The 27,896-nt window shown below is 37.4% G+C and overlaps 1 protein-coding gene across 2 annotated transcripts in view; it reads right to left on the bottom strand.

Moving 5' to 3' along the window:
• fzy (cell division cycle 20 protein fzy) overlaps positions 1-27,896 on the bottom strand; it is a 237,824-nt gene that overhangs the window by 199,036 nt on the left and 10,892 nt on the right. For both annotated transcript variants that reach the window (XM_067144504.2, XM_067144506.2), the window contains exons 2-3: positions 25,065-25,197; positions 5,266-5,447 (exon numbers count right to left, since the gene is read on the bottom strand). In XM_067144504.2, coding sequence (XP_067000605.1) covers positions 5,266-5,447; positions 25,065-25,180 — 298 coding nt within the window. In that variant the 5' untranslated portion in view covers positions 25,181-25,197. The remainder of the gene's footprint in view (positions 1-5,265; positions 5,448-25,064; positions 25,198-27,896) is intronic.

Raw genomic sequence — 27,896 nt, 5'->3', positions numbered from 1 at the left:
ATGCCGTTGTAATCCCTACTCTTATCTATGGTTGCGAGACCTGGACAACTTACAGGAGAAACCTAAAATGCCTGGAAATATACCATCAACGATGCTTGCAGAGAATATTGACAGTTAAATGGCAAGATAGTCGAACGAACATTAGTATCATCGAGCAAGCCAACACTACAAGCATGGAGACAAAGATAGTCAGGCATCAGCTACGCTGGGCTGGTCATATCGTCCACATGCCAGACACACGCCTCCAAAAGAAAATCATGTAGTCCCAACTAAAGAATGGCCAGCGTAACCATGGAGGGCAGCTTAAACGATATAAGGATGTTCTAAGGAGTAATCTCAAAAGGTGTCCTATTGATACAGTCAACTGGGAAACTACAGCCCAGGATAGGCCCAAATGGCGTAGCATTGTATACAACGGAGTTGAACATCTAGAACAAGATATGAGAAGAGAGAGGAGGAACCGCAGGAAAGAACAAGCGAATGCAAGGGATGGTGTTCTTGCACAACCATCTGCTGCAATAACTAGTGTGTACTGTCACTGCAATAAAATCTGTGCATCCAGAATCGGACTGTTCAGCCATCTGAGACGACACAATTAATACGTCCAAATGACATTGTGGAGGTGAGTGGAGAGCGAGTGCCTGCCATTATAATGAAAACTGCTCCACTTGATTATGACTGGCAGTAGACAATTGGGCCTGCCATCATAATGAAAACTCCCAACTTGATTGTGACTGATAGTAGGTGAGAGGGCCTGCCAATACAATGAAAATTCCCTAGCCCAGTCTTCATATGAGAAAAGACGCGTGGTGACTTCCCCGTCGCATTTCTGGGGCAACGGTAAGAGCTATGCAATTTAATACAGTCTTACTCACAACGTGACACTACTTAACACGTTCGCGACCGATGACACATATGCGTCATGACTCCACTTTCACTTAATGCCGATGACGACATACGTGCGTCACACTCCGCGCCAAATATTAAAGCTCGTATTTCTGCCAATGTGTATGTAAACAAACAGACCTCTTATCTGTGCGTTGTTAAGGTGTTATTAAACATACGCGCCATCCGGGCATCAGATCAATTGTTAGTTACAATCTCTGTAGCCATTACCAGTCGGCATACATTTCTGCGACACCTGAGTGAGAATTTTAATCACGGATGTGTGTGTCGAACGTCTACTCCCAATTCTCGCATTACAGAAGATGAGTAAGACGTAAGCAATATTTCCCGCCAAATAACATGGGCAATATTTCAGGGGTCATTTCTTGGAGTTCAGATTCGTCCTCAATGAAACAAACTTTATTGGTCGGCCGGGAATGAAGGTTCCACTGCCAAGTGACGCGAAACCTATTGATTATTTTTGCTTGCTTGCAGATGACAACTTGCTGAATAACATTGTAACTGAATGTAATGCATTTGCAGAAGTTATTTTTTGCGAGGAAATGTCACTGAAAAGTAGCACACTATTGACTAGTTACATTGTACAGCTTATGGACTAATGTAATTATACATCATTCGCACAGCAATAATATTCTACTGCACAGTATTTTTGTGTGAAATGTTCAAAAACTTATTGTTCTAATGTAAAGTTCTACAATCGAACGAAACATTATTTTCTTCGTTCCACTTAATTACCGGTCATGACGCACATGCTGCGTCAAACAGCACCGAAGGCAAAAAGCTCATCGGTAGTGCCGCTGATGCAGCATGTATGTCATGGCTCGTTATGCACATAAATAATATTGAAAAAATTAAAATAATAATCTAAAATGCATAAAGACACAGAAATGAACTCCTTTAACAAATAAAGAATGACGGTACTATGATAATGGTTACCGATATCCGAGCAGCCGTGAACGTGTTAACCTAGAATTCTGTCTGCAATATAGAATTCTGTAGCGAAGCACGGGTACATCAGCTAGTATTGTATATTGTGCTGTTTTTGTTTCTGTCATGTCTCTTGTTTTTCATTTGTTCTTTCATTGTGTTTGTTGCAACATTTTTAGTTGTATTACGTAAATTATTTCAACCCCTCCCCGTTTTTCACTGAAGACGGCTCAAACAAGCCGAAACATGTTTGAATTTGATTACTCCATCTAATTTGTTTATATTGTGTCAGAAGCATACATAAGTTTAAAATTAAAGATAAGGAAAAAACATAAAACATAATATAAATACTTCAATGGTGAAGAGCCACATTAAACTATGTGAGCCCAAAACCTTGCAACATCAAGCGCATTTGGCTTCGCTTTAACCAGGTCTTCTGTTGTGCAGCTGAATGGGCATGAACTACATTGCAGCAAATGGGATGTGGTCTGCTCTTCTCCACATACACACAAGGTACTGTCCACTTCGAAACCCCATTTCTTCTGGTTTACCCTGCACCGCGTAACGCCAGAGCGCAGTCTATTCAGTGCTCTCCAATTCACCCAATCTGTGACATGGCCAGGAGGGAGTTCCTCTTTTGGGGTCATCCATTGACTGATCCTCGTATGTTGACTCCTGACGCGCCATTCTTGAATTCTTGCTTGCTGCGCTGTTCCTGCAAGTGTTTCGGTTACTCTCAAGATGCTTTTCCTAGACTTAAGCCGCTGGCGTGGTGGCTCATATCCAAACAAAGGGTGGGCTTCCGATGTCAACACCTTTCTCTTTTCTTTCTTGGCTGCCACTTCACGGCGAATATCGAGAGGTGCTATCCCTGCAAGGCAATACACTTTTTCCAAAGGTGTAGGTCTCAAACATCCAATCATAATGCGGCAGGTTTCGTTGAGTGCTACAACAACTGCTTTGGTATGGCAAGATTTGTACCACACCGGGCATGCGTATTCAGCTGCGGAATAGCAAAGCGAAAGGGCAGATGTCCTCACGGTGTCTGGTTGTGCTCCCCAAGATGTTCCAGTTAACTTCCGCACAATATTGTTTCTAGCAGCCACTTTCTGCTTGATATTCAAACAATGTTTTCTGTAGGTTAAGGCACGATGCAGAGTGACTCCGAGGTACTTCAGGGTAGGATTGTGTTGTAATGCTATGCCTTGCCAAGTGACCTTCAGAGTTCGGGAAGCTTCTCTGTTGTTAAGACGAAAAACACAGGTTTGCGTCTTAGTTGGGTTTGGTGTTAGTTGATTCTTCTTGTAATAGCCAGCAAGAATGTCTAGAGCTGTGGACAATGTTTGTTCAATCGCCTCGAAGTTATTCCCCTGAGAAGTGATGACACAATCATCAGCATAGATGAAACTATTCGTCCCAGCAGGAAGAGGCTGATCATTTGTGTAAATATTGAAAAGCATTGGTGCCAACACGCTTCCCTGAGGTAGTCCGTTCTTCTGTATCCTCCACCTGTTTCTTTTGCCCTGGAACTCAACGAAGAAACTTCGATTTTGAAGTAGGTTTCTAATGGCACAAGTCAGATGGAAGTCCGACTTGTGCAATTAGAAACCGAGGAGAATTTGGTGATTAACAGTATCATATGCTGCCGAGAGATCTATAAATGCAGCTCCTGTGATTTTCTGACTTTCGAAACCATCTTCTATGTATTGACTTAATTTCAACACCTGCCATGTGCAGCTTTTCCCTCTCCTGAAACCAGCTTGCTGTGGAATCAGAAGCGGCTCGATTATATCAGTCAACCTATTAAGGATTAGTCTCTCCAGAATCTTAAAAAGATGGCATAATAAGGAGATTGGTCTGTAGCTCCTAAGGTCATTTTTATCTTTGCCTGATTTAAAATGGCAATGACCCTAGCCTTCCTCCATATTTTAGGTATCATGGAAGACTGAACGCAGTTATTCACGAGTTCTAGCAACCAGCACTTCGCAGTAGGACCAAAGTTCTTAATTTGTTCCATTCGAAGGTCATCGAGTCCTGCTGACTTCCCAATCTTACACTTACTGAGAGCTAATTCCAGTTCAGTTAGTGTGAAATGCTTAGATAACTCATTGCTCTCATCTGGTTGTCTGACTATAGGATTCTTCCCTACTTTCATGGAAAGTTTTGGTTTTCCATTAAGCAAAAGTTGGTGTGCTATTTGATCTGCACTCACATTGGCATGTGTGTAAGCTTGCGTAGGATCATTACTCCATCTAATGATGTATTGAATTAAGAGGATACACCTAATTTTTACCTTTGTAAAGTGAAAACTGTCAATATGGAATGATTCGAATATCTTGTAATCAACCTTCCTGCCCTTCATATATCTCTGGCAATACGGTACCAGGAATTGAACTCAGGCTCCAGAGAACGGCAGCTAATTGTGCGAACCATTACACTGGCGGACATTCTGAACTACAAACCACAGACATATATACATGACTGATCTGTGCCTGCAATGCGCCATTTGGACACTAAACTGTTCACCTACTTGAGCGACGTCATCAGAGCTGCAGTAGGCCTACGCTACGGAGGCGGACATTTCTTAACTACGAAACACAGACTGGGTCGTACGGATGATACTACTCACAAATTTATGTTTTGTCATCCGAGTTGCACAAGGCTTGTACCCTGTTCGAAGCAGAATCGTTCTTCTCTGACGAATTCCATTGGGAGGTCTTAAGTGCGAGATTTATTTTTTCATTTTCTTTGTCTTGAAAAGCCAGATTATGATACTGTTGGGCTTTGATCTGTGCCAAAGCCACACTAGATAGCAAAAACTATGTACCAATTTTACGAATATAATGTTAATGTGCAAGATAAAATAAAGTCAATACAGTAATTGCACACTCCCATACTTCTGTTCTCATCACTAGCAGAAGAATCATATTTGTCGTCGCCATCTTCTCACAGAGCATCCTCCTCAGTTCTGTCAAGTTGCTCGGAGAACTGATAGGTGGACAAAGCTTGTGCTGGAGTGGTGTCCTTATGAAAACCTACCTTGCTTCGGACTTAAAGAGGCCACATCGTAAAAACGATTGAATATGGCTGATAGTGAGTCTGTGCGGTCCACGACAACACAGGAGCGAAACTAATACCAATTTTTATTAGAAGATACAGCGCACAAATTGTGCATAGAGTTGAAAACAAACTAGAATTACTGACATCACTCACTTTTACAAAAGTTCACAATAGAAGATATCCGATTTGTACAAGTGAGCAACTGGTATCGGCTGCATTGTACACCACCTAATTTACACATGCAGGATTCGTCTAGGTCATGGAAGAACTCTGTATTACACAGCTTGTGAGGGTATCCACGCATAATAATAATACTAATAAAGTATTGCAAGTCGATTTTCATATGCTTCTATGTAAACAATTTATACTTACTGGGAGACTTCTTTGGAGTTTTCTTGGGAGTTTTGTTTGGAGTTTTCTTGGGAGTTTTGTTTGGAGTTTTCTTGGTTCCAATTGCATTGTGAGAACCAGTATTTTTATTTGGAGTTTTATTCTTGGGCAGACTTAAAGTGGTGACACTGTTGTTCTTAGAAGTGTTTAAACTTGCATTCATGCTGCAAAATAAAGTTACATCTACATAAAATCATGGATACTTGGTGAAATTTTAGAATTCTAAATCAATACTTACATTTTACTTCCACTTCTTATGGATTCTACAAGAAAATATGAAATATCTAACATTTTAGAGAAGTCAGGAAAAGAACAGATTTATTTTATCTTACTTAGAACATAAGCTGATGATCTGTTTAATTAGCCCAAGGATAATTAAATGTGTCAAAAAAAAATAAACAATAAAAATCGGGACACTACCAGTGTGTTCCAAATTTTGCCACCCCTATGCCATAATATGTGATAGAACCATACAATAACAAAATAGAAAAGATTAATAATATACTGTAGTATTTCCTGTGTGTTATTAAACTCTCACTAACAAAATATATGTTCTTAAAATTTCCCCAATTCAAAACTAAAACATTTTCACACTTTCAGACATTTGCAGATCATAATAATTCTTACAATTCCTTGTTGTTTCCCGAAGCCAACTAACCTCATTCCTGATTGCCAAAACCTCAATTTACTTTTAAAGAAGAAGAAACAGAGGTTGTAACTTGACACAATGGAAAATGAGTCAACCTATTTAAGTGTTCTATTTATGGATTACTATGCGGTTACTCAATGTTGACGAGAATTTAATCTCAATTTAATTTACTAAAATGTGTATTTTAATAACAGACTTGGATAACAATTCAATTTTAAATTGTCCCAATTAATATAGATCAATCCGGACAACACAGTCCAGAAAGAGGTTTAAATTGCTTCCAATAGAAATGCATATTCTGAACAGTCTGGAAAAATCGACTTAGTGGGCAACCCTATTTAACCCCTTTGAACAGCAACATTTATTTAAATTACTTAAACCTTTTAACTTTATAATAGAAGTACAACAGCCACTTAGATCAACAACATTAAGAAAAATATCTTTCAATCAAGTTAACAATACATGTTTCAATACCACAATAAAATTAGAGAGCATTAATACCATGAACATCTATAAACTACCACTTGCAAATCAGTCAGATCCTATCTCACTGTTTCTAGGCCCAGAGGACAAAATAATATACTTCTATTATATTTCTTGGTATTTCAGTCAAACTGATTCAGATCTTAGATTCATTTAGATAGAATAAGCACAGATCAGAAGGAAAGTAATTTGATCTCTCCCATACATAACATAGAACAATAATCTACAAAGTCTGGATATTCATACAGATCCCAGATATCAGCTGCTGGAATTTCCAAAAGGTCAACTGAGAGTTATATATTAGTACAGGTATACTAATGATAATACACTAGAGTCCTGTTAATCCGAATCCCGTTAATCCAAACGTCTGGTTAATCGGAACTGAAACAATCATTTTTTTTTTAATTCTCCTTATTGAAATGAAAGAACATCATAGAATGAAGATTTACTTGCATTTTATTAGTCATATTTTACTAGAATAACTGAACGTAAACATAATTACACCTCATAAACCATCAATCACTGGTCATTTATCTTTACAAAGTCTGTTAGTGTCTTCTGTCATAGTGATTGGAACCTACTCGAAGATGCAGTCTTAAACCAGCATCTCATAAAAATCACATCAGTGGGCGTAGCAGCCGAGTGTTGCTCAACGTAGCATACGGCAAGTTCTTAGGCGGCCGCGGCATCTGAATGTGACACTAGTTGTTCATTGTGGTCTTCTTCATCGTCACACTGTTCCTCATCAATTCCAGATTCTTTCTCCACCATAGCTACAATTTCTTGGTCTGTTTGTAATTGATGACAAGTCAGCTTCCATCCACTCACATGTCATTTTCATTGGCTTCCTCACACCCAGGAAGTTATAGAATGATTTCAAGAAGTTTTACATTTGCAGACGCTTCCACTGAACTCTCGATGAATGCGAGACACTGCAACAATTTCTTCCACGTTTTCCTCATGAACTGCTCACTGACACCCTCCCATGCCTCTGCTGCCTAGTAAATCACGTCCTTTACGTTCACATTCTTCAGTTTTTGAAGAATAGTAAGTGAACTGTCATTCTCAATCACGTACCTGAGAAGTTTCCGTCTATAAACAAGTTTTACATTTTGCAGAATGCCCTGGTCCATTGGCTGCAATATCGACGTAACATTAGGAGGCAAGAAAAAGGCTCTTATTTCACCGCAAATTAATTCACTCACTGCTGGGTGCGATGGAGCATTGTCAATTAAGAGCAATGCCCAAGAAGGCAAACTACTTTTTACACAAACTTTTTACTGAGGGAACAAACTGTTTTTCAAACCATTCCTTGAAAAGTTGTACATCCATCCATGCCTTTGATTTCTGTAGTACACTGGAAGTGTGTTCATGTTACAGTTTTAAATGCCCTTGGTTTTGCTGATTTGCCGATAACCATTAGCAGCAATTTGTTCCTGCAGCATTACTACACGCTAATACAGTAACACGTTCCTTACTCATCTTAAACCCAGGTGCACGAGACTCCTCCGCAGACGCAAGGCTTTTACTGGGAAGGGCCTTGAAATTTAAACCTGTTTTATCGGCGTTTTACACTTGTTGCCATGAATAATTTCCTGATGCTACCAAGTTATTAAATTCCCTGACGTAATCTTCTGCAGTGGCATGATCACCTGATAACTGTTCTCCCGTTATTGTTAACTGATGTATTCGATGCCCTTTCTTCCATTTATCGAACCATCCAGTACTGACAGTGAATGAAACATCTCCATTCAATAATGTATTTAAATTACGCGCCTTTTCTTGAACAAGAGGTGCACTTAACGGAGTACCTCTTTGCCTCTCCTGTGAAAACCATAAATAAAGCGCTTCATCAAGTTTATCGGATTCGGACAGTTTTTATGTTTGGCGGATTTTAAGGATGTCTGTTGATGATGCTGTACAAAACTGTTTGATTTTACAACGGTTTCTCTTCCAGTCGTAAATCGTAGCTTTTCCAACACCAAACTCGACAGATAATTTTGATGCACTGTCACCCTTATCCAACTGTTTCAAGCCTTAACTTAATCGAATTTATCACAGTATAGCACTGCTAATAAGCTGAGACAAAGCCCAATGCTAACTGAGGAGGCAGAATCACCCAGAGACCTTCACAACTGTGGCGTGCTGCGGTGAGTCACGTGTTCACGTCCTGCAGCGCTACCACTGAGAGAGCGGCAGAACTATTAAATAAACATCATAAGCAGCTCTTCGCATCCCGGGCACAATGCAAAAGTTTTTTTTTTCTACTTGCTTTATGTCGCACCGACACAGATAGGTCTTTATCGCGATGAAGGGATAGGAAAGGCCTAGGAGTTGGAAGGAAGCGGCTGTGGCCTTAAGGTACAGCCCCAGCATTTGGCTGGTGTGAAAATGGGAAACCACGGAAAACCACCATCATGGCTGCCAACAGTGGGGCTCGAACCCACGATCTCCCGGAATGCAAAAGTGTAACCCGTTACCGTATTTTAGCAGTTTTACGAGACAAGTTTTAACCTAGTTTTAGTCGTTTTCTCCTCTACGAGTTCTTAGCTACCCTACTGTAATTTTATACAGTATTTTATTAATGTAACTGCTAAAGTATGGTCATTTCAAATTACAGTATGTACTGTATTGTAGAAACTATTTTCCTCAGACGGTTGAGGCATTGGCCTTCTGACCCCAACTTCGCAGGCTCGATCTTGGCTCAGTACGGTGGAATTTGAAGGTGCTCAAATACGTTAGCCTCGTGCAAGTAGATTTACTGGCACATAAAAGAACACCAGCAGGAGAAAATCCCGGCACTAAGACATCTCTGGAAACTGTAAAAGTAGTTAGCAGGACGTAAAAACAATATTATTATTAGAAAATATTTTCTGGTTAATCCAAAAATTTTGTAATCCGAACAGACTCCTGTCCCAATTAGTTTGGATTAACGAGAGACTACTGTGCAAGATGGGTGTCAGCAGTCCCAAAGAACTGAGATTGTTAGAGAAAACTGCTGGGGAAAAAAAAAAAAGCATGCCAGGAGGTTTCCAAAAGATTTGTGTACCAGGATGGAGCAAACAGACTAAGTTGAATTAGAAGTTCCAAGAAGGCAACAGCACTAAAATTTCTTGATAACGTACAAGCACCCAAACAAAGAATGAGGGCATGGTAATTTATGTTCCTCGCTTTTAATAATTTATCAGATAATTTTAATTATCAGAATATATTTCACACTTCCCATGTACATATAAACCCTTTGGACAACCACAATGAACATATATGCAGGTTCAACTTTTACTGTTTATTAGGTATACCTGCGAGGAATTTTTACTATACCATGCATGTACCGTATTCCTTTTTTGAGCAACTAAACATTTTTCTTTTTTCTTTCTTTTTCTTTTTTTTTTTTGCAAGTTGCTTTACGTCACACCGACACAGATAGGTCTTATGGCAACGATGGGAGAGGAAAGGGCTAGAAGTGGGAAGGAAGCGGCCATGGCCTTATTTAAGGTACACCCCCAGCATTTAACTGGTGTAAAAATGGGAAACCACGGAAAACCATCTTCAGGGCTGCCGACAGTAGGGCTCGAAACCACTATCTTCCGAATACTGGATACTGACCACACTTATTTAAACCTAAGAATTTCATTTTTGTCCGTATTGAACTGAGAATGGAAGATAGGAAAACTTAAAAGGGTCCACCTTTTCAATACAAAAATGTTATAGTTTATAACATGTATTTGCACTTGGAACTAGTTTCGACGCTGTTTGGCGTCATCATCAGCCAAAATGTGGGAAGTAGGCCAGCATGTAGGCATTTATATTACACAAGGCGTTACATTAAACAATACACATCTTACAAGGAGATAAAAACAGGGACGAATATAGAAACAAATGAATCGTTGAGAAAGCAAAAGTTATACATATTAAAAATAACCTTAACCACACATCTTGCAGTGCGAAAGTATTCTTCTTGAATGATTCCTGAATATAAAACACACGCGCACACATTTCTGAAGAGCCAGCAGGCAGGACAAAGTAAAGTGAAACCTTAAGAGTTCTTCTGAGAAGAGTTCATAATTTTTTCTATGTTCCGACTAACTAATGAAGTCTCCCTTGAGTTCCTGATAAACATACACAACAGGAAATTCTCCTTCACTCTCAACAATAGCTATAAAGACCAACGGTAAATTTCATTTTAAATATTGTGCAGAGACGCGAAAGCAAGACTTAAGCAACTGCAGCTATCAAGCTCGGTAAAAAAAGGGGCCAAAACTTTTGAACATGTGAATTTTGCTCATTGAAGTAGGAATGCATGCTCTCTGAATATGAAAACTAGATCCTCCATCAGCACCTTCAAGAATACTCTCTATCACCAAACTGGTAACTACAGCAAACCCTCTTGACTCAACTTCCTAATCATCTAGGCACAAATCACTAGGTAAATTAACAACTAACTGCAACAAAGAAAGAAATCAAAGACCAGTACACTGACCATTCAACCAAGGAGCCAAACTTACAGTTGAAGAAATGCAAAGTATTCTAAAAGATTTAAGAAGTACTGTAGAGGGTGGGATGAAGTACCACCAAGTACCATTACTAGCGACACTAATTTCTTGAATGAAATGGTGCTGAATTCTTGAGTAAAAACAGAAAAATTTGTAAGAAGCAAGGGAAAATTCTTGGGTAGGAGGACAAATTCTTTGATAATATGGATCTTAGGAAAATAAAAACACAGGCGGTATTTTCAAATATGGTGGAAACTTGATTCTCCATTTTGGAGGGACCACGAAAAAAAAAAAAAAAAAGTACAACACAGGAAAACAAATCCGGGAATGAATGAAAACCATTAACAATTTGGTTAAACATTACAAAAATGAAACATGTATAATTGTAATCTTACGAACACTCCTAAACCAAACCAAACTACAGCCCCAATGGGCCTTTGCCTGACACGCGACTGCTGCTCAACCCGAAGGCCTGCAGATTATGAGGTGATGGATGATCTGTGCGACGAATCTCTGTTGTTATTCTTGGCTCTCTAGACCGCGGTCACCATCTCATCATTAAATAGCTCCTCAATTGAAGACAATCGTGCGTAGGCTGGGTGGACATGGAACCAGCCCTTATATCCAGGTAAAAATGCCTGACCTGGCTGGGAATCGAACCCAGGCCCTCCGGGTGAGAGGCAGGCAAGTTAGACCGACTTTAATCATTAATTATCAGTACGGAGTTAAAAATCTCGATACTTTATCATGGTTCACACTTTTATATTTATACTGATTTCCCTGACTTTCCATGATTGAAAAGACAATATTTCCCTGACTCTCGACTCATGAAATGACAGGAAGGATATCAATTATTTTCCTTTTTTTTTTTTTTTTTTTAATCGGTCTCCATCACCATCCCCACAGCTGTCTATCGCTCACCTTTTTATTCTTACAATACTCTTTGATTACATAAAAAAAAATTCAAATTGAATACAATGCCATACTCAGTTTAATGAACTAAACATATTCTACAATATTAATGATAGGCTTACAAACATTTTAAAGTATGCTAAAAATGAATACAGTATGTCATAACAAGAATGGATAAATTTGTACCATTACACCTCTAGTAAATTGAAATAGGTTTCAGATAACAATAAAAACAGTCTTTTTTGGACTGTCATTGGTTCGATGTCAAAATGGTCAAATGTTGTTTTTGTCCATTCTAAATACATGAAAATCAACAAGGCCAAGTTTGTTTTGCCTTCTCCAACAATAGTATTTTTGATGTGATGTTTTCTTCTTCCCTCAATGTTTCATGTTTCTTTACATTTCTAATATTTTCAAGTTTCTTAATTTCCAAGGGTATCTTGTTTTTCTGATCTATTCTTTTCTTCTTTTTGAGCTCTTTGTGACTGTTGGAGGCTTTCCTCATATCTACAGTGGGCAGCTCTGACATTGTTCAAGAGTGCTTGGGTTATTGGTAATTTTACTGGATGCTTTCATAGAATCTTATTGTGTTTTGAACCGTAAATGCACAACTAAGCTGTGTTAATGTAGATTTTCAACAATTTTTATTTACTGAAAAACCACTCTCAACAGTAGCATTTCCATGAGAAAAGATTAGACCAAGTTTAATAACTTGCCACAGTTCCTGATATTTTATGTTCCCCATCAATAAGCTGCTGAAAGTTATTCCTGACTTACATTTGTGGCGAAGTGAGGGCTCATGGCCCTCTCTTACACTTAACCACTATAAACAATAAAATTTAAAAGTATAAACATAAAAGTAAGACAGACATTCTAAAAAGAAATAATACTACGGACAGATAATTCTAAGACTAAGTTAGACCTACATATCAGTACAGCAATTAATGTGACAGTAATAATAATAATAATAATAATAATAATAATAATAATAATAATAAAGAAAGAAAGAAAGAAAACCCATTCACACAACATACAATGACTCACACAACTCAGTTTTATGTTCCCAGGAAAAATAAATAAATAAATAAATAAATAAATAAATAAATAAATAAATAAATAAATAAATAAATAAGCATAAATAGAAGTCAACAAGTCTTGCAGATGAACTTACATTTTCTAAATAAGTTTTGAAATGTTGTTCAAATATAATGTGTGCTTCACAACAGACTACTGTACTGTGTTTTAGCTTATTCAGCAAAAACATCATAAAATCTGTTAGCAGTGCACAATGATTCTAATATATTAACTCTCTGTTTTCCTTGGTCTGATTGATTGAATATTATGTTGGGCTCCAAAGATGACAAACCTTGTACAGTTCTGTACTCAATAGGATACTTTTCTAATAATTTTTCAGTCACTTTGATCAGTATAGTTTCACAGTCTAATCTGAACTTTTGAATATCAGTTTCCTTTGCTTTAGTTTCTTTAAGAAGCTTTTTGGTTTGGAAACCAATATCAATATTTTTCAAGTCATGATAGTTGAGCTTATCTTTTAAGTCCAGAGAGAAGAAAGATGTACTAGAAGGTAGTTTCTCACTTCTTATGAACCTCTCCAACAAACTATGTAAAATGATTTGCAAATCTGTAAACATAAACGGAGCTAGTAGATCCGAAGTTTGAAATTTTCTTAGAAATGGTTCACATTCTAGGGAGATGTTTTAGAAAATTGCCACTTTGCACTTGAAACTGTCTTGTTTGTTCTGAAATATTTCTTAATGGTTTTGTATTCAAAACTTTTCTTGAATCAATGAATTCCTTGATGATAATGATTATTATTGTTTAAAGTGCCCTAACAGCCAGATCATCAGCCCCTAATGGTACGAGAAGTAACGAAACGATATGATAGTTAAAATTTTAAAATATATCCACTGACCAGAATTTAAAAGGATTGATGATGAAAAATGATTGAGATTTTTTTTAAATCAGTGGATCTGAACCGCAATGCCTTATTTTCTAATAAAATTGTAGAAAATATTATGATGGAACAAGGCATTGCCATGAAGTAAAAAACAATATATCATTCAAGTTAAAGGTTAAAATAACACATTAAAATATGCAAACATGAACTAAAATATAATCAATGGGAGAAAAGCACAGTTAACAAAATTACATTAATACAAAATACACTTTTACACACAATAAAAAAGGCCACAATCCCTCATAAAACAGATGACGAGGTCTACTGACTGCTTGCTATCTTGTAGGATGAGAGAAATGGCACTCAGGAGTTTAAGACGACGGCGTAGATCGGCCAGGTCCATGCACTGCGTAAGGATGTGTACCATGGTTAGATGATCACCGCAAGTACACACTGTGGGGCGTTCACCCTTCAAGTTCCTTACACTATTGAAAATATTTAAAAGTCTGTCACTACATGTCACGTTATCCAACCATCTAGTGGTACTGTATTTTAAAGGAAATACTGTATTGCCATTAAGAGTGGTATATTCTGCGCGGCGGGCAGGAGAATCACTAAAAAAATGTAATATGCGTATCGCAAAAAGTCATGCATGTTCCACTTTTGAAGTACTTATTGAATAAAAGCTGAAGTATAGCAAATGTACACTCATAGTGTAATTTTGTAATATAGTGTAAATTAATGTAGTTCTTCATTAAATCTATCGTAAAAGTAATAACAGATATTTAATATACTGTATAAATATTTCTTACCTGAACTTTAATACAGTTTGTTTCAGCAGCAGTTATAAAAAATAAATTGCACATTTGTTGATTTATCACAGCAACACGCACGAGCAAATGATGTAATTTGATTTTTTATTTTTCAATTTTTTTAAAAACAATATAATTTGGCCAGATACTTAGAAAGCAATCATTTGCTAACGAACAACCAAAATGGTTTCAAGAAGAAATATACAATAAATAGTGCATTAATCAAACTTGTAAAGGAGTATCACTATCTGCAGATTATTTTGCTAACTGCTTTATGTCGCACCGACACAGATAAGTCTCATGGCGACGATGGGACAGGAAAGGGCTAGGAGTGGGAAGGAAGTGGCCGTGGCATTAATTAAGGTACAGCCCCAGCATTTGCCTGGTGTGAAAATGGGAAACCACGGAAAACCATCTTCAGGGCTGCCAACAGTGGGTTTTGAACCTACTATCTCTCAAATACTGGATACTGGCCGCACTTAAGCGATTGCAGCTATCGAGCACACCTGACAGCTGCAATAGTATGCAATATATCAAAGCCTTTTGACTGTCTTGATCATCAAATTCTGCTTGGAAAATACAAAAATATGGAATAAAAGGAAAATTTTGAGATGGTTCAATTCGTAAGAACAAGTGAAGGGTGAAGCTAAATCGTATAAATCATGCTGCACATTCTCCATGAAAAAACAAAACATCAGGAATCCCACAGGGTTCTGTTCTAGGCTCATTACTCTTCATTCTACATATTAACAATCTTCCTAGTGCCACAAGCACAAATTTAATTTCATATGCAGATGACATGTCACCAATAATGTACGCAAAATGTATGTCAAGTGAAGCGTTTGGTACTCTTCGAGATCTTTATCAACGGTTCTCTCTAACTGGTGTAAAGTAAAAATATGGCAAAAACAAATTTTATTAACTTAAAAACTGCACAGAACAAAAATACACCTGAGAAATACACCTATGCTGATCAAGTCTACCAAACTACAAGGAGTAACAGTTGATGAAAACTTGAGATGGTCTTCAGTATGTCAGTAGGAAGCCATGGTGCTTCTTTTTTAGCTCAGATCACAAGTATGGAAACAAAGTAGTAGGGTAAGATCCTTTATGAGCGTGCAGTCTCACAAGAATGCACAGTTTGAAATTCTGAAGTTGGCAGCATTGTAAGACATAGGTCATGCGGTAATTAGTCGACTGTGTGTAGCCGTTGTCCATGTACTGTACCGTTGAAGCCTTGCGATTTCTACTGTTCTAGTTATAGGTAAGAATCTGTTTTCTCTCATTTTTGTATATTAGTATTTGCATACCCATGGAACATTTTGATATGTTTATCTTTTGTGTTATAAGAGAAAAGTTCATAACCTTTGTTACTCACAATGCAACCCTCTATCCTGCATGCTGTTGCTATCTAGTGAGTAAAACATGAAACTACTACCAAGCCCTAAAGAGCGTGCAGTGGATTGTCCTGCAAGAGGGCAAAGCTTTGTTTTATGCTTTAACATTTTATTTTTCAGGGATAAAAAGTCTTATAAGAGGAAGTCAAACCGAAAGCTTATTTTCACCGAAGCTGTTTTGAGTGATTGCTGGGAAAGACTAGAGAATGGAGAGAGTAAAAGATAAATAGCTGAAACACTTGGAGTGAATGAATCAACATTAGGGAAAAGACTTACAGCTGTAGTACACACTTGAGGTTAGGAATTGATTAAAATTTGTACCTGCTTTATTTTATCTCTTAAATGTCCACATTTCATAGGAATTTCACCAATCCGTTGTATTATCAAATTCTGGAAGAACGAAGCCAATACTCAGCCCCGATCAGGAGCAGATATTAGTAGAACATGTGAAGGACTTGGATGCTAGATTTTATGGCATAACAAGGAGACAGCCAATGCAGATTGCGTTTCAATTTGCAAAGAGCAATATTACATGTGATAAATATAATTTTTGATCCGTATTGATGATATTTGATTGAAATAAGAATAATAAGTTACTTTATTAATTTGACCACCTAATCAATACAATAAGTCTTGTTTTTGTTGAATTACACTGACATGTTAATTAAAATGGTACACGTTTCACCTTGCATAGGCATCATCAGCCATTGCTTTAACCTTGAAATAAAATCAGGCACCTGATTTACATGTAAATAAAATAAAACTAATTTATAAAAAACCTTGAAGAGACTTGAACGAAGATTAACATATGGTAAAAGACTAGTACAATGTTGGTTTTAAAGATTTTGCTATGAGTGAGAAGTTGACAATTGGTGAAAGTATTTGCAATATTGACATTGGAAGACTACTATTGTAAGTAAAGTGAATAAAGAAACAGTTTATTATAAACAAGTGGTAAAATTGCTATAAAATGATGTTGACAGACTAGTGGTTACAATTAGATAATGAGAATGACTATGAAAATCTTAATTTTTTTAAATTTAATTTAATTTTTTAATTTTTTTGAATAAAATAATGTCAAAAGAGGGTCAGGGGACCTGTAATTATTTGTTTACATAAGATAAAAGTCGAAAAGTCAATAGCATATGGTGAAGTTGTGGTTCACTTTGATGAAAAAGTACGAGGTTGTATTTTAAGGTTAATATACGATGTTTATATTGGACCTCTATGGACCATCTCATTTGATACGATGCTATAACGTTAAGAATATGGGTTTATTGACACGCTGGTACAAAAGGCAATGTGACAGTTGAATGTAACTAACGTGTTGAATGTTGGATCAGATGTAGAATCTGTAAAAGGAAACCAGATGCATGGTGTTAATTGTATGAAAAAATCATAATAAAATGTTTAGGTGGAAATCGTGTACACTTACCATTTGACGATGGTGAGAGTAACTTGTTACATTACGAGGTAAAAGTTATTGACGACTGTCGAGTTCTTACTACGAGTGTTATAGACTAGCTGTAGGTTTGTGTTGGAGGAAGATCTGTTTGCGAAGGCATGACTATGGGCTTGTTTGTAGTACTTGGAGGGGAGCTACTATTGGTGGGGAAGAAAAAGGAAAGTGTATTGCTGCGCGTATTGTAGCGGTGGGATGCCGTTGGAGGGAGAGATTAGAGTGGGTATGGCTATGGGTCTATTGGTTGCATTTGAATTAGTGGTACTAGCGGTGAGGGGAAGGGAGGGGAATGTATTAGTTGTAGAGGAGGTGGGAGTGCTTATTAATTTGAGGTTAAAAATTTTAAGAATATATTGGTGAGGGGAACTGATTCTTGTAATAGGAATAAAATCTGTTCATACAAGGGGCTTTTTTTATCAATGATTTCATTTAAGTTCTTATCTTTGTTAAAATGCTGGTCAAGGAATATGAAGAAATTTTCGTATTCTGCCACGAGTTTACTTTTTTCGACTCTTTTGAGGATATGAAGGTCTTGTTCTATTGTAGTGAATTTATGCCCTGTGTCCCTCATGTGGTTGGCCATTGCAGAGAATTTATTGTGTCTTTGTGCATTGTTATGTTCGGCGTATCTGGTGGAGAAGCTGTGGCAGTTTGGCCAACGTAAGAAAAATTACATGTAGAGGATTTCAATCTGTGTATCCCTGATCCAGAGTAACTATTGTCTGATGTTAATAGAGGTATGATTAAAGAAAAAATTACGATTAGTGTTTTTTGTTGTATAGGCTATTTTTACATCGTGCTTCATTAAGGAATTGGTTATCGGATAAATACTATGATTAGCGAACGTGAATTTAGCGTATTTTGGTTTGACGGGTTTCAATGGAGTTAAATTTGTAACTAGTTTTAATTTGGTTTTGTGATGAATTTATTAATTTATATCTGTATTAAATCCATTGAATTTTGGTATTACTTTAATGAATTGTAATTCTTTTTTAAATTACTAGAGGACAAAGGGATTTTTAATGCCCTAGATATTAGACTGTGATAAGTGGCTTTTTTAATGCGAGTTGGGACGTAATGAATCATAAGAACTCGACAGTCGTCAGTAACTTTTAGCTCATAACGTAACAGGTTACCCTCACCATCGTCAAATGGTAAGTGTACACGATTTCCACCTAAACATTTTATCACGATTTTTTCATACAATTAACACAACGCATCTGGTTTCCTTTTACAGATTCTACTTCTGATCCAACATTCAACATGTTAGCTACATTCAACTGTCACATTGCCTTTTCGACCAGCGTGTCAATAAGCCCATATTCTTAACAACGTTATAGCATCATATCAAATGAGATGGTCCATAGAGGTCCAATATAAATATCTTATATTAACCTTCAAATACAACTTCGTACTTTTTTCATCAAAGTGAACCACAACTTCACCATATGCTATTGACTTTTATCTTACGTAAACAAATAATTACAGGTCATTTGACCATCTTTTGACATTATTTTATTCAACATTGTGTTTTTTTTTTTAATATGACTTTGATCGTCATTCTCGTCATTATCTAATTGTACCCGCTAGTCGGTCAACAACATTTTATAGCAATTTTACCACTTGTTTATAACAAACTGTTGCTTTATTCACTTTACTTACAATAGTAGTCTTCCAATGTCAATATTGCAAATACTTTCACCAATTGTAAATTTCTCACTCATAGCAATATCTTTAAAACCAACATTGTACTAGTCTTATACCATATGTTAATTTTCGTTCAAGTCTCTTCAAGGTTTTTTATAAATTAGTTTTATTTTATTTATATGTAAATCAGGTGCCTGATTTTATTTCAAGGTTAAAGCCATGGCTGATGATGCCTATATGCAAGGCGAAACATGTACCATTTTAATTAACATGTCAATGTAAATCAACAAAGACAAGACTTATTGTATTGATTAGGTGATCAAATTAATAAATTAACCTATTGTTATTATTTCAAGAGCAATATCGCCAACAATTTCAACGAGAAGAAAAAAAATGGCTGGAAAAAGCTGGGGCCCTGCTACTTATGTCAGACTCGGGGTACATGAATACTGAAACACTTTGAACAATTTGTTATACCGAGTGAAGATCGTGTTCTGCTTGATATGGACAACCATATCTTGCACTGTAGTTTGGATGCAGTTATTTTCTGTAGGGACAAGTTCATTATATTACTCACACTTCCTCCACATGCTAGTCACATGCTGCAACCCCTTGACAAAGGATTTTTCAGACCCTTAAAATCAGCTTTTTCAACTGGATGTGACAAGTGGATGTTCAATCACCCTTGAAAAGCAATCACTCTGAAGGATCTTACCTCTCTTTTCCATTCTACCAATCAAAGAGTGGCAACGCTTGAAAAAGCAAACAACCCTTTCAAGGCTACAGGGATTTATCCATACAACCCGGATGTTTATTCAGATGAAGATTTTGAACCTTCGGCCGTTACAGGCCGCCCTCCACCGTCAGAAGGACTTGAAGAAGACAGCATCAATGTTGATAGGTCTAATGCAGAAGGTAAAGAAATAGTGTCACCAACTCTCCTCCCTCTTCCAAATGCAACTCAGAGAAGGGAAAGAGGAAAGGTAAAATGTCAAATTGTGACAGGATCTCCATTTGAAAATGAGTTAATGGCTTCCACGACAAAAGCGAGTAAGAAAGGAGCACAGAAATCCTGAAAGTCTACAAAAAAAAAAAAAAAAAGACTTTTTGATGCTACAGCTTCCACAACATGCACACCAGCTGGGGACAGTATCTTCTGCCCAGGATGTGACAAAAAGTATGAAAAATCTTCAACTGAAGATTGGATTCAATATAAAGACTGTAAACAGTGGTGGCATGATGCCTGTTCTAGCTATGAGGGCACTGGCGTGTTCAAATGTGACTTGCTAAGTGCACACTCATAGAGGACCTACTGTGTGCTCTTACAGACATATGTCTCCAAGAGCACGCATTTCTCGTATTTTACATTGTATATTATTTCTACTGTTTTATCATTGTTGTGTTTTGCTAAAATGTATGTAGTGCCCAGGTTATCAAGAAATACTTTTGTGTAAACTATTTGTTATTTTATGATTTCTTTCTCATGTTATGATGGTCCTAAAAAAGTGTGTACTTTTGGAGGAACCTAACCCTCTAGCTCTCAGGCGTAATGCTACAGGATGGGAATGTTTTTAAAATCCAGATGATTTTACATATAACGACTCTCACACATTCAAGAGCTTCATCCCCCTGTGGGTGGGGGCAGTAGAATAACACCCACGGTACCACCTGCCTGTCGTAAGACGCAATTAAAAGGGGCCCCAGGGACTCTAGGAGCGTGGGTTGGTGACCACAGGGCTCTTAGCTGAGTCCTGGCATTACTTCCACGTTTGCCAGGCTCCTCACTTTCATCTATCCTATCCGACCTCCCTTGGATAACTCTTGTTCTTTTCTTTTGGCTGACGCCTTCATTTTTTCAATTGTCGGATCCCTTCCATTTTTCTCCCTGATTAGTGTTATATAGAGGACTAGCTAATGTACCCGTGCTTCGCTACGGGATTCTCAGAAATACTGTCTTTGTGGTTTTCCTAACTGAAGTCAACATAGATCATTACAAAACAAGTAAGTAGGAATGTAGCAATTAAAATAAATGTTGTTATATAAAGTACTCGATCAAATGAAAAAAATCAATTCCTCACCTTAATGAAAAAATCAATTTCTCACCTTTAATGAACAGTATTATGATGCCAATCTAACAGTACAAAGTTCCAGAGCTGGAAAGACCAGGTCGCAGACAGCCATGAACACTCCTCTAGCATTATTCCGTTAAATATGCACACTGCTCATTCCAATCAGTGCCTCAGAGTAGGGACTGAATAGCTTGAATGCTATGATGAACCATTGTGTTACATTCCAGTAGTATCGGAAAATTTGTGAACCACAGGAACGGCATGCTAAAGAAGAAAGTTATCTAACTGCCCAGCTTCTTCCTACCAATATTCAGGCAGGCTGTTACACTCCGTACAACCGGGAAAGTTGGCCGTGTGGTTAGGGGCGCGCAGCTGTGAGCTTGCATCTGGGAGATAGTGGACTCGAACCCCACTGTCGGCAGCCCCGAAGATGGTATTCCATGGTTTCCCATTTTCACACCTTAATTAAGGCCAAGGCCACTTCCTTCACACTCCTAGCCCTTTCCTATCCCATCGTCGCCATAAGGCCTATCCGTGTCGGTGCGACGTATAAGGAAATTTTTAAAAAAATACTCTGTACGCAACAGTAATCCTATCTATCAGAGACGAGTGGCAACAGAAGACACAAAGCAAATCACAATGGTCAATGTAATGTTATTGTTGATCAATTTTATGAGCTCTCTATATTGTAGGCCTTCACATTGTTTTCTTTCGACTCTGTGATATTGGAGCATCTTATAAAATTATTTATAGTGTAGACTGTAGTTCCTTATTCTCCGAATTTACATACTGATTTTCATTAAAATCTGTCTATCCATTTTCTCGTGACTCAGCGCTGATATGGACTTTGTAACAAAAACCCAAATTCATAATAACTTTGTGATCTTAGCCGGTACTGTAAAAATGTACAAGACATAAATGATCGGAAATTTAATACTATATAACTTTAAGTTATGTAGTATTTATCGATACGACTACTAATAACAAATATTTTAGAATTAAATTTTAGGTCTTCCTCTAAACTACCATTTCACTCAGCTTTAATAAAATTATTTATAGCCTACATTGTGGCAACTTATTCCCCGACTTTGTGCATATCAATTTTCATTAAATTCTCTTCAGTCGTTTTCTCGTGATGCGTGTACATACAAACATACATACACAGTCAGGCAGACATTACAGAAAATTAAAAAGTGCATGTCCTTGTTAATGTGGACACGACCGATACAGAAACACCATCCTTCTTAAATTCTGAGCAATGTACAGACAAAACTCTTATTTTATATAGGCCTATATAGATTGTTACCTATTTGTACTTCCTCTTAAAACAATAATCACCACCACCACCTCACGAGCTCCATGCAGACAACTATTTAAGAACTTTGAAATAACTTTACCATCCCAATTTATACGATATAATTATGTATATCTATGACAGGATCCTGATACACCGTCACTGCATTATCCTGCATGGGAGGCTTGCAGTGGTGTCTGAACGGCACACTAGCGCCCAGCGTCTTGGAAAGGTGTAGCATTCCAAATGATGAGCCTACTGCTACACTAGGGGCGAAACGCGGGTAATTTCACGACTGAAAAAGCCTGAAGACCTAAGACCTTAAATGTCTATATTATACGGATATATATATATATATATATTGCAACCGGTCCCTGCTATGAATGGTGTGAAAATGTTGCTCATAGGGTCAGTTGGTGCATGCATTTCAGTGGGCTTGGCAGACTGACATGTAATAGCAACTTCTGGCTCGGTGAGGAAAGCAACGGGAAACTACCTCACTCCTCAATTCCCTAGTACGCCTCTTCAGTGATGCCTAGGCCATCTATGACAGCTGATGGCAGAGCTGCTGATGATCCAACCAGCCTTAGGGCTGAAAACTGAACATATATATAATATGAGAAACCGACACACGGAGATAAGGGAAAGGCAGTATTCTCCCCAGGACCTTTTTAATGGATGCACCGCCCTGCTGTTTTTACAGACTACCCAGTTAACATAACCTTGATATGTGCTAGTTACATAATATGAATGCATATTTGAGTCATTGAGTGCTCCAAATTAAAATGGAAATACTGTAAAATTGTTTATGTAAATGATGAATCTTCATTATTGTCAGCATAACTGCATCAATTACATATGAATTTGTTTAGCTTGACTATCACGTAATGTGTGCAAGCAGTGTCTGGATTAGCGTGGAATCGCATGCGTGCTCGATTCTGTATGGTGTCACAAACGCATATGGCACTCCACAGCACCCGAGTAGTAAGCTCCGACACTGCACGATTATAAACGAGCAGCAGAACACTAGAAGTTCAAAATACACTTATGTCTTCGTGAAAATAACACTGCAAAAAAATCAATTTTGCAGTTAATGTTTACCTGTCTGATATTACTGTTAATGCCCTGAGGGGAATGTAATGAAATGTTATCATTCATTTTCTGCGTAGTATTCCCCATCCAGTTACTCATACCTGCCACCTGGCTGACGAAAATTTCTGGGGAGAATATTGAAAGGAATTAATAACAATGGTAGAAGCAATGAAACAGAATACTGTAGTTGCAGCTATGTCAAGACAGCAGTGAGTAAAACAGAACTGTCTGTCATTGAAACTGGACTAAAGGAAGTGTGCTGTCGCCTTCACTGTTCATAACGGTGATGGGTAACATCAAAGGCAACATGAAAAGCTTACCAGGGTGCACGAATGAATGTATGGATGGTTGCTGATGACTATGTTAGCTGGGGAAAAGATGAGACGCAGATGCAACAACAGATTAATGTACTGGTTGGAAAAACTGAACAATGGGGATTGAAGATCAATGTGGAGTATGTGATCAGTGGAGGAAAGAAAGAAGGAAACAGAGCTATTATAATTGGAGACAAGGGTAGTAGAGCACTTCAGGTCGGCCTACTTGGGAAGTGAACTGATGGAAAATGCATGAATAAATATGAAAATCAGCAGCCTACAACTTGGGAGTATCTCCTATGACCAGGTACCGAGTCTAGTACGGAACCGAACATGTCCCAATGGCACCGAAAGTAGTAATATGGAAGGGGTATTATGTACCTATGACATATACAGCAGAAACCAGGGCAGCGACACAGTACACAGGGACATGAGACCAGAGTACAGGCAATTCTTGATGAGAATATTACATAAGACAACCAAGGAGTGAGAAATGAACACACACAAAAAGAACTAAAAGTGCAGAATCTAAGTTAAAAACTTGAAGAAAAAAAATCAGACTAAAATGGTTTGGACAAATCAAGTGGATGAATGAAGAAAGAATGTTGAAACTGGCACTGGAAAGACAGATGACAGTGAAGAGAGAGCGAGGAAGACAGAGATTGTGATTTATGAACTTGGTGGAAAATAGTGTAAGACAACCCAACCTGAACTGGAACACAGCATTGGATGAGGAAGGGTAGAGGGAGAACAAAGTGGAAAGGAATCATATTTGTTGCCAGGTGGAAAATAGGAAATGATTATAATATATACAACAAACTGTCAAAACAGTATTAAAACATTTACAATCAGCAGGTTTTTAAAAATAAAATAAAACACTTTCTTGTCCAGGAGGCATATTATTCTGTAAGAGAATATTTAGATTTTAAGTAGATATACACTACTGTATTCTCTGTTACTATGCTACAGGCCTAATTGTTGGTAAATTTTTTGACAAGTCACCTGTTTATGGCTTTGTGCCATATATTGTAAATAAACCTCTACTCTAATCCACTCTACTACTTAAATAACATTGATATCAAGCAGAAAAAATGTTACTGGAGCATTAGCTTCAACGACCACACCTTCCTATGCATCTACATAGTGTCAAACAGTACATTATGATTTTTTTAAAATATTCTGGCAGTAATTAACATCTGAAACATCAGATAAAGCACTAATAAAATTAGTTTCCCTTACCTTGTATTAGAAGATTCCAAGACTTTCTTTGGTAATCTTACAGCAAGAGGATTTGTGATAGGATCAGTAAATTTTGTACAGTTCTTCAGTTCTTTTATAAAAGAAAACTGAGCCATTGGAATGTATCTCTGAGCTGAAATGGAAAAACAATAAAAAATATTTGCCTAGGTTTTAAAAATTTGTAAGACTTGTATCTTTAAATCACTAATCACAAATACACATTAACAGGTAGGCTATACAACTATGCTTGAACTTCCAGTTCTATAAGAAATTCACAAAGGTAAATAATGTAGGCCTACTACTTCCTAAAATTACACAAATAATTTGACTAGCACAGAACTAATAGTTTGCCAACTTCATACAACAGCTTTTCTGCATTCTTTGGCAAAGCCATAACTGATGGGAGCCCATACATTAATCACATTTAGACTACCTCTCAAGAAAGAAAGATTATCTGTAGATTTATTTACACTTAACCACTATTATGATACATTGCTGGGAGCAGAGCTTAAGAGTACATAATATATACCATAAACTGGAGTGAATAGGAACAGTTCTGGAAAAAGTATTTATTTGATACTAACACAAAAGTAACTGAGCTATACTAGCAACTGCTGTTTTAGAATCCTGGTGAGTCGCTTTCACAACCTACTTGCTTAATATAGATACTTTTTGGAATTTGTTCAGAAGTTGGCACACCTGTGGTGCTGATCAGCTGGTCAGAAGTTTGTGTAGGCACCAAAACTTCTTTCGTGCATCTGTAACTCGTTAACTTACACATTTTTAAAGCTGACAGGTAATTACTGTTTCTAAGATATATGGGCATATATCCATAGCAAAATTGTGGGGTTAATACAAGTTATCATTCTATCATATGTCATCATTTTCTTTTGCTTTAAGGGGTGAAATGGGACAACATGTTTCGGAACTATGAAAGTGACCCTAGAGGACGTCACCTTAAACCTATTGTGCAGGAAAACCTGGAAAATAGTCTACAGCTACGAGAAGCGCGACGTCACTCTGAACTGTTGCACAAAAGTTTCAAATGTAGAAATCTGCGTTGCAAAGGTACAGTACAATGTATCCTGTGCAATTTCAAAACAGAAGAATCAAAGGTGGCCAAACAGTTCTTGACAAACAATGTGAAATGAAGATTGTGCAAAGTATTGTTGCTTGTTCAAAATTGGGTTGTCCGTTAAGTATCTTTGATTTGTGGTGTTTTGTGATGTACCATTTGGACAGGGAAGGAAAAGTAATGAAACGATTCAAGAATAATCTTCCAGGCCCAGGTATGTCAAAATATATCACAGAGCAGGGCTAGTGTGACACCGCAAGAGATTAAACGTTATTTTGAAGAGCTAAATCTTACTATTGACGGAGTCCCTCCACAGAACACAGTGATGATAACAGTGATAGCAATTATGATCACAACACTGGACAGACAGAAGCTATCACAACCACAAACCCTGATCAACAGTCTGAAGAAACTGCAACACAGGCATTACATGTTGGTCAGTGGGTGAAAGTAAAATTTGAGAGAGTTAAGGGAGATATGAAATGTTTTATTGGGAAAATTACTTTTGTTTTGCGTGAAGGAGTGACTTATAAGACATCATTCTTGAGACAAATCTCCAAGGATGAAAATATTTATGTCTTTCCAAATGTGAAAGATTTGTGTGAATTTGAACAAGAGCAAATGGCTCAAATTATGAAGGAACCATATGTTAGACGAGGCAGACATAGTTTTAAGTAATGATTGTGTACTGTACTGGGTTTTGTACTGTATTTTCTTACATTTATCTGTGTCCCTAATAACCCCAATAGCTGTTAGAATAGGATTTTGTCTTTTTAAGCATGACCGTCCCTAATGACCCCATCCCCGGGGCGAATAGCGACACATTTTAATGGTAAATTATTCAAAACTTTGAAATACTATGTGGATGATATTTGGTTCAAAAAATAGCATGTGAATCTTTCACTGCAAAGAGCAGATAGTATATTGCAACTCTTATTTCTGGATTTATTGTTAAAAAACCTTAAAACCTGCCCCTATTCACCCCAGTTTACAGTAGTAAATAATATCCACACAATAATACATTACGCTTTTCTAACTCACAGTCATTCATCCAGTCATACAAATTAGTCAGCTGCATTCAGCAAGTAGTCTCAGCATGCAGTAATGAGGTGGTATTTCTGACAATGACAGGTAGGGAATTCCAAGGTGTAGAACCCATCCCAACAAAAGAATTGTTATACATGGAAGATCAATGAACAGGAACAGAAAGGGAGGAACCAGAGCAGGTATTATTGCTGTGAAAGGTCAAATACTAAAGCTGGGATGAAATGTATAGTCGCCCGTCTTCAGTGAGCAGTCGGTATGTCTGTATCATTATGTGATACGTTCGTCATTTATCAAGTGCCATCGTTTAAAGTCACCACCAAATTCAGATGTAAATTTCAACTCTATAATTTCTAAGGTAAAATGCTGTGTGTGGTGTTGTGTTTGAGTCATCAATCCATAGACTGGTTTGATGTAGCTCTACCTGCCAGCCTATCTTGTGCAAACCTTTTCATTTTACGTAACTATTGCATCCTACATCTGCTTGTCATATTCATACCTTGGTCTACCCCTACTGTTCTTATCGCCTACACTTCCCTAAAAAAACACCTGGACAAGTCCTGGGTGTCTTAAGATGTGTTCAATCACTATCTCTTCTTCTTGTCAAATTTAGCCAAATTGCTTTTTTTTGCTAGGGGCTTTACGTCGCACCGACACAGATAGGTCTTATGGCGACGATGGGATAGGAAAGGCCTAGGAGTTGGAAGGAAGCG

This window comes from Anabrus simplex, chromosome 3 (genome assembly GCF_040414725.1).
Source record: "Anabrus simplex isolate iqAnaSimp1 chromosome 3, ASM4041472v1, whole genome shotgun sequence".
In the NCBI taxonomy this organism is placed as follows: Eukaryota; Metazoa; Arthropoda; class Insecta; order Orthoptera; family Tettigoniidae; genus Anabrus; species Anabrus simplex.
Note: the sequence above shows the minus strand (reverse complement) of the source record. Positions and strands in the feature narration are given on the sequence as shown.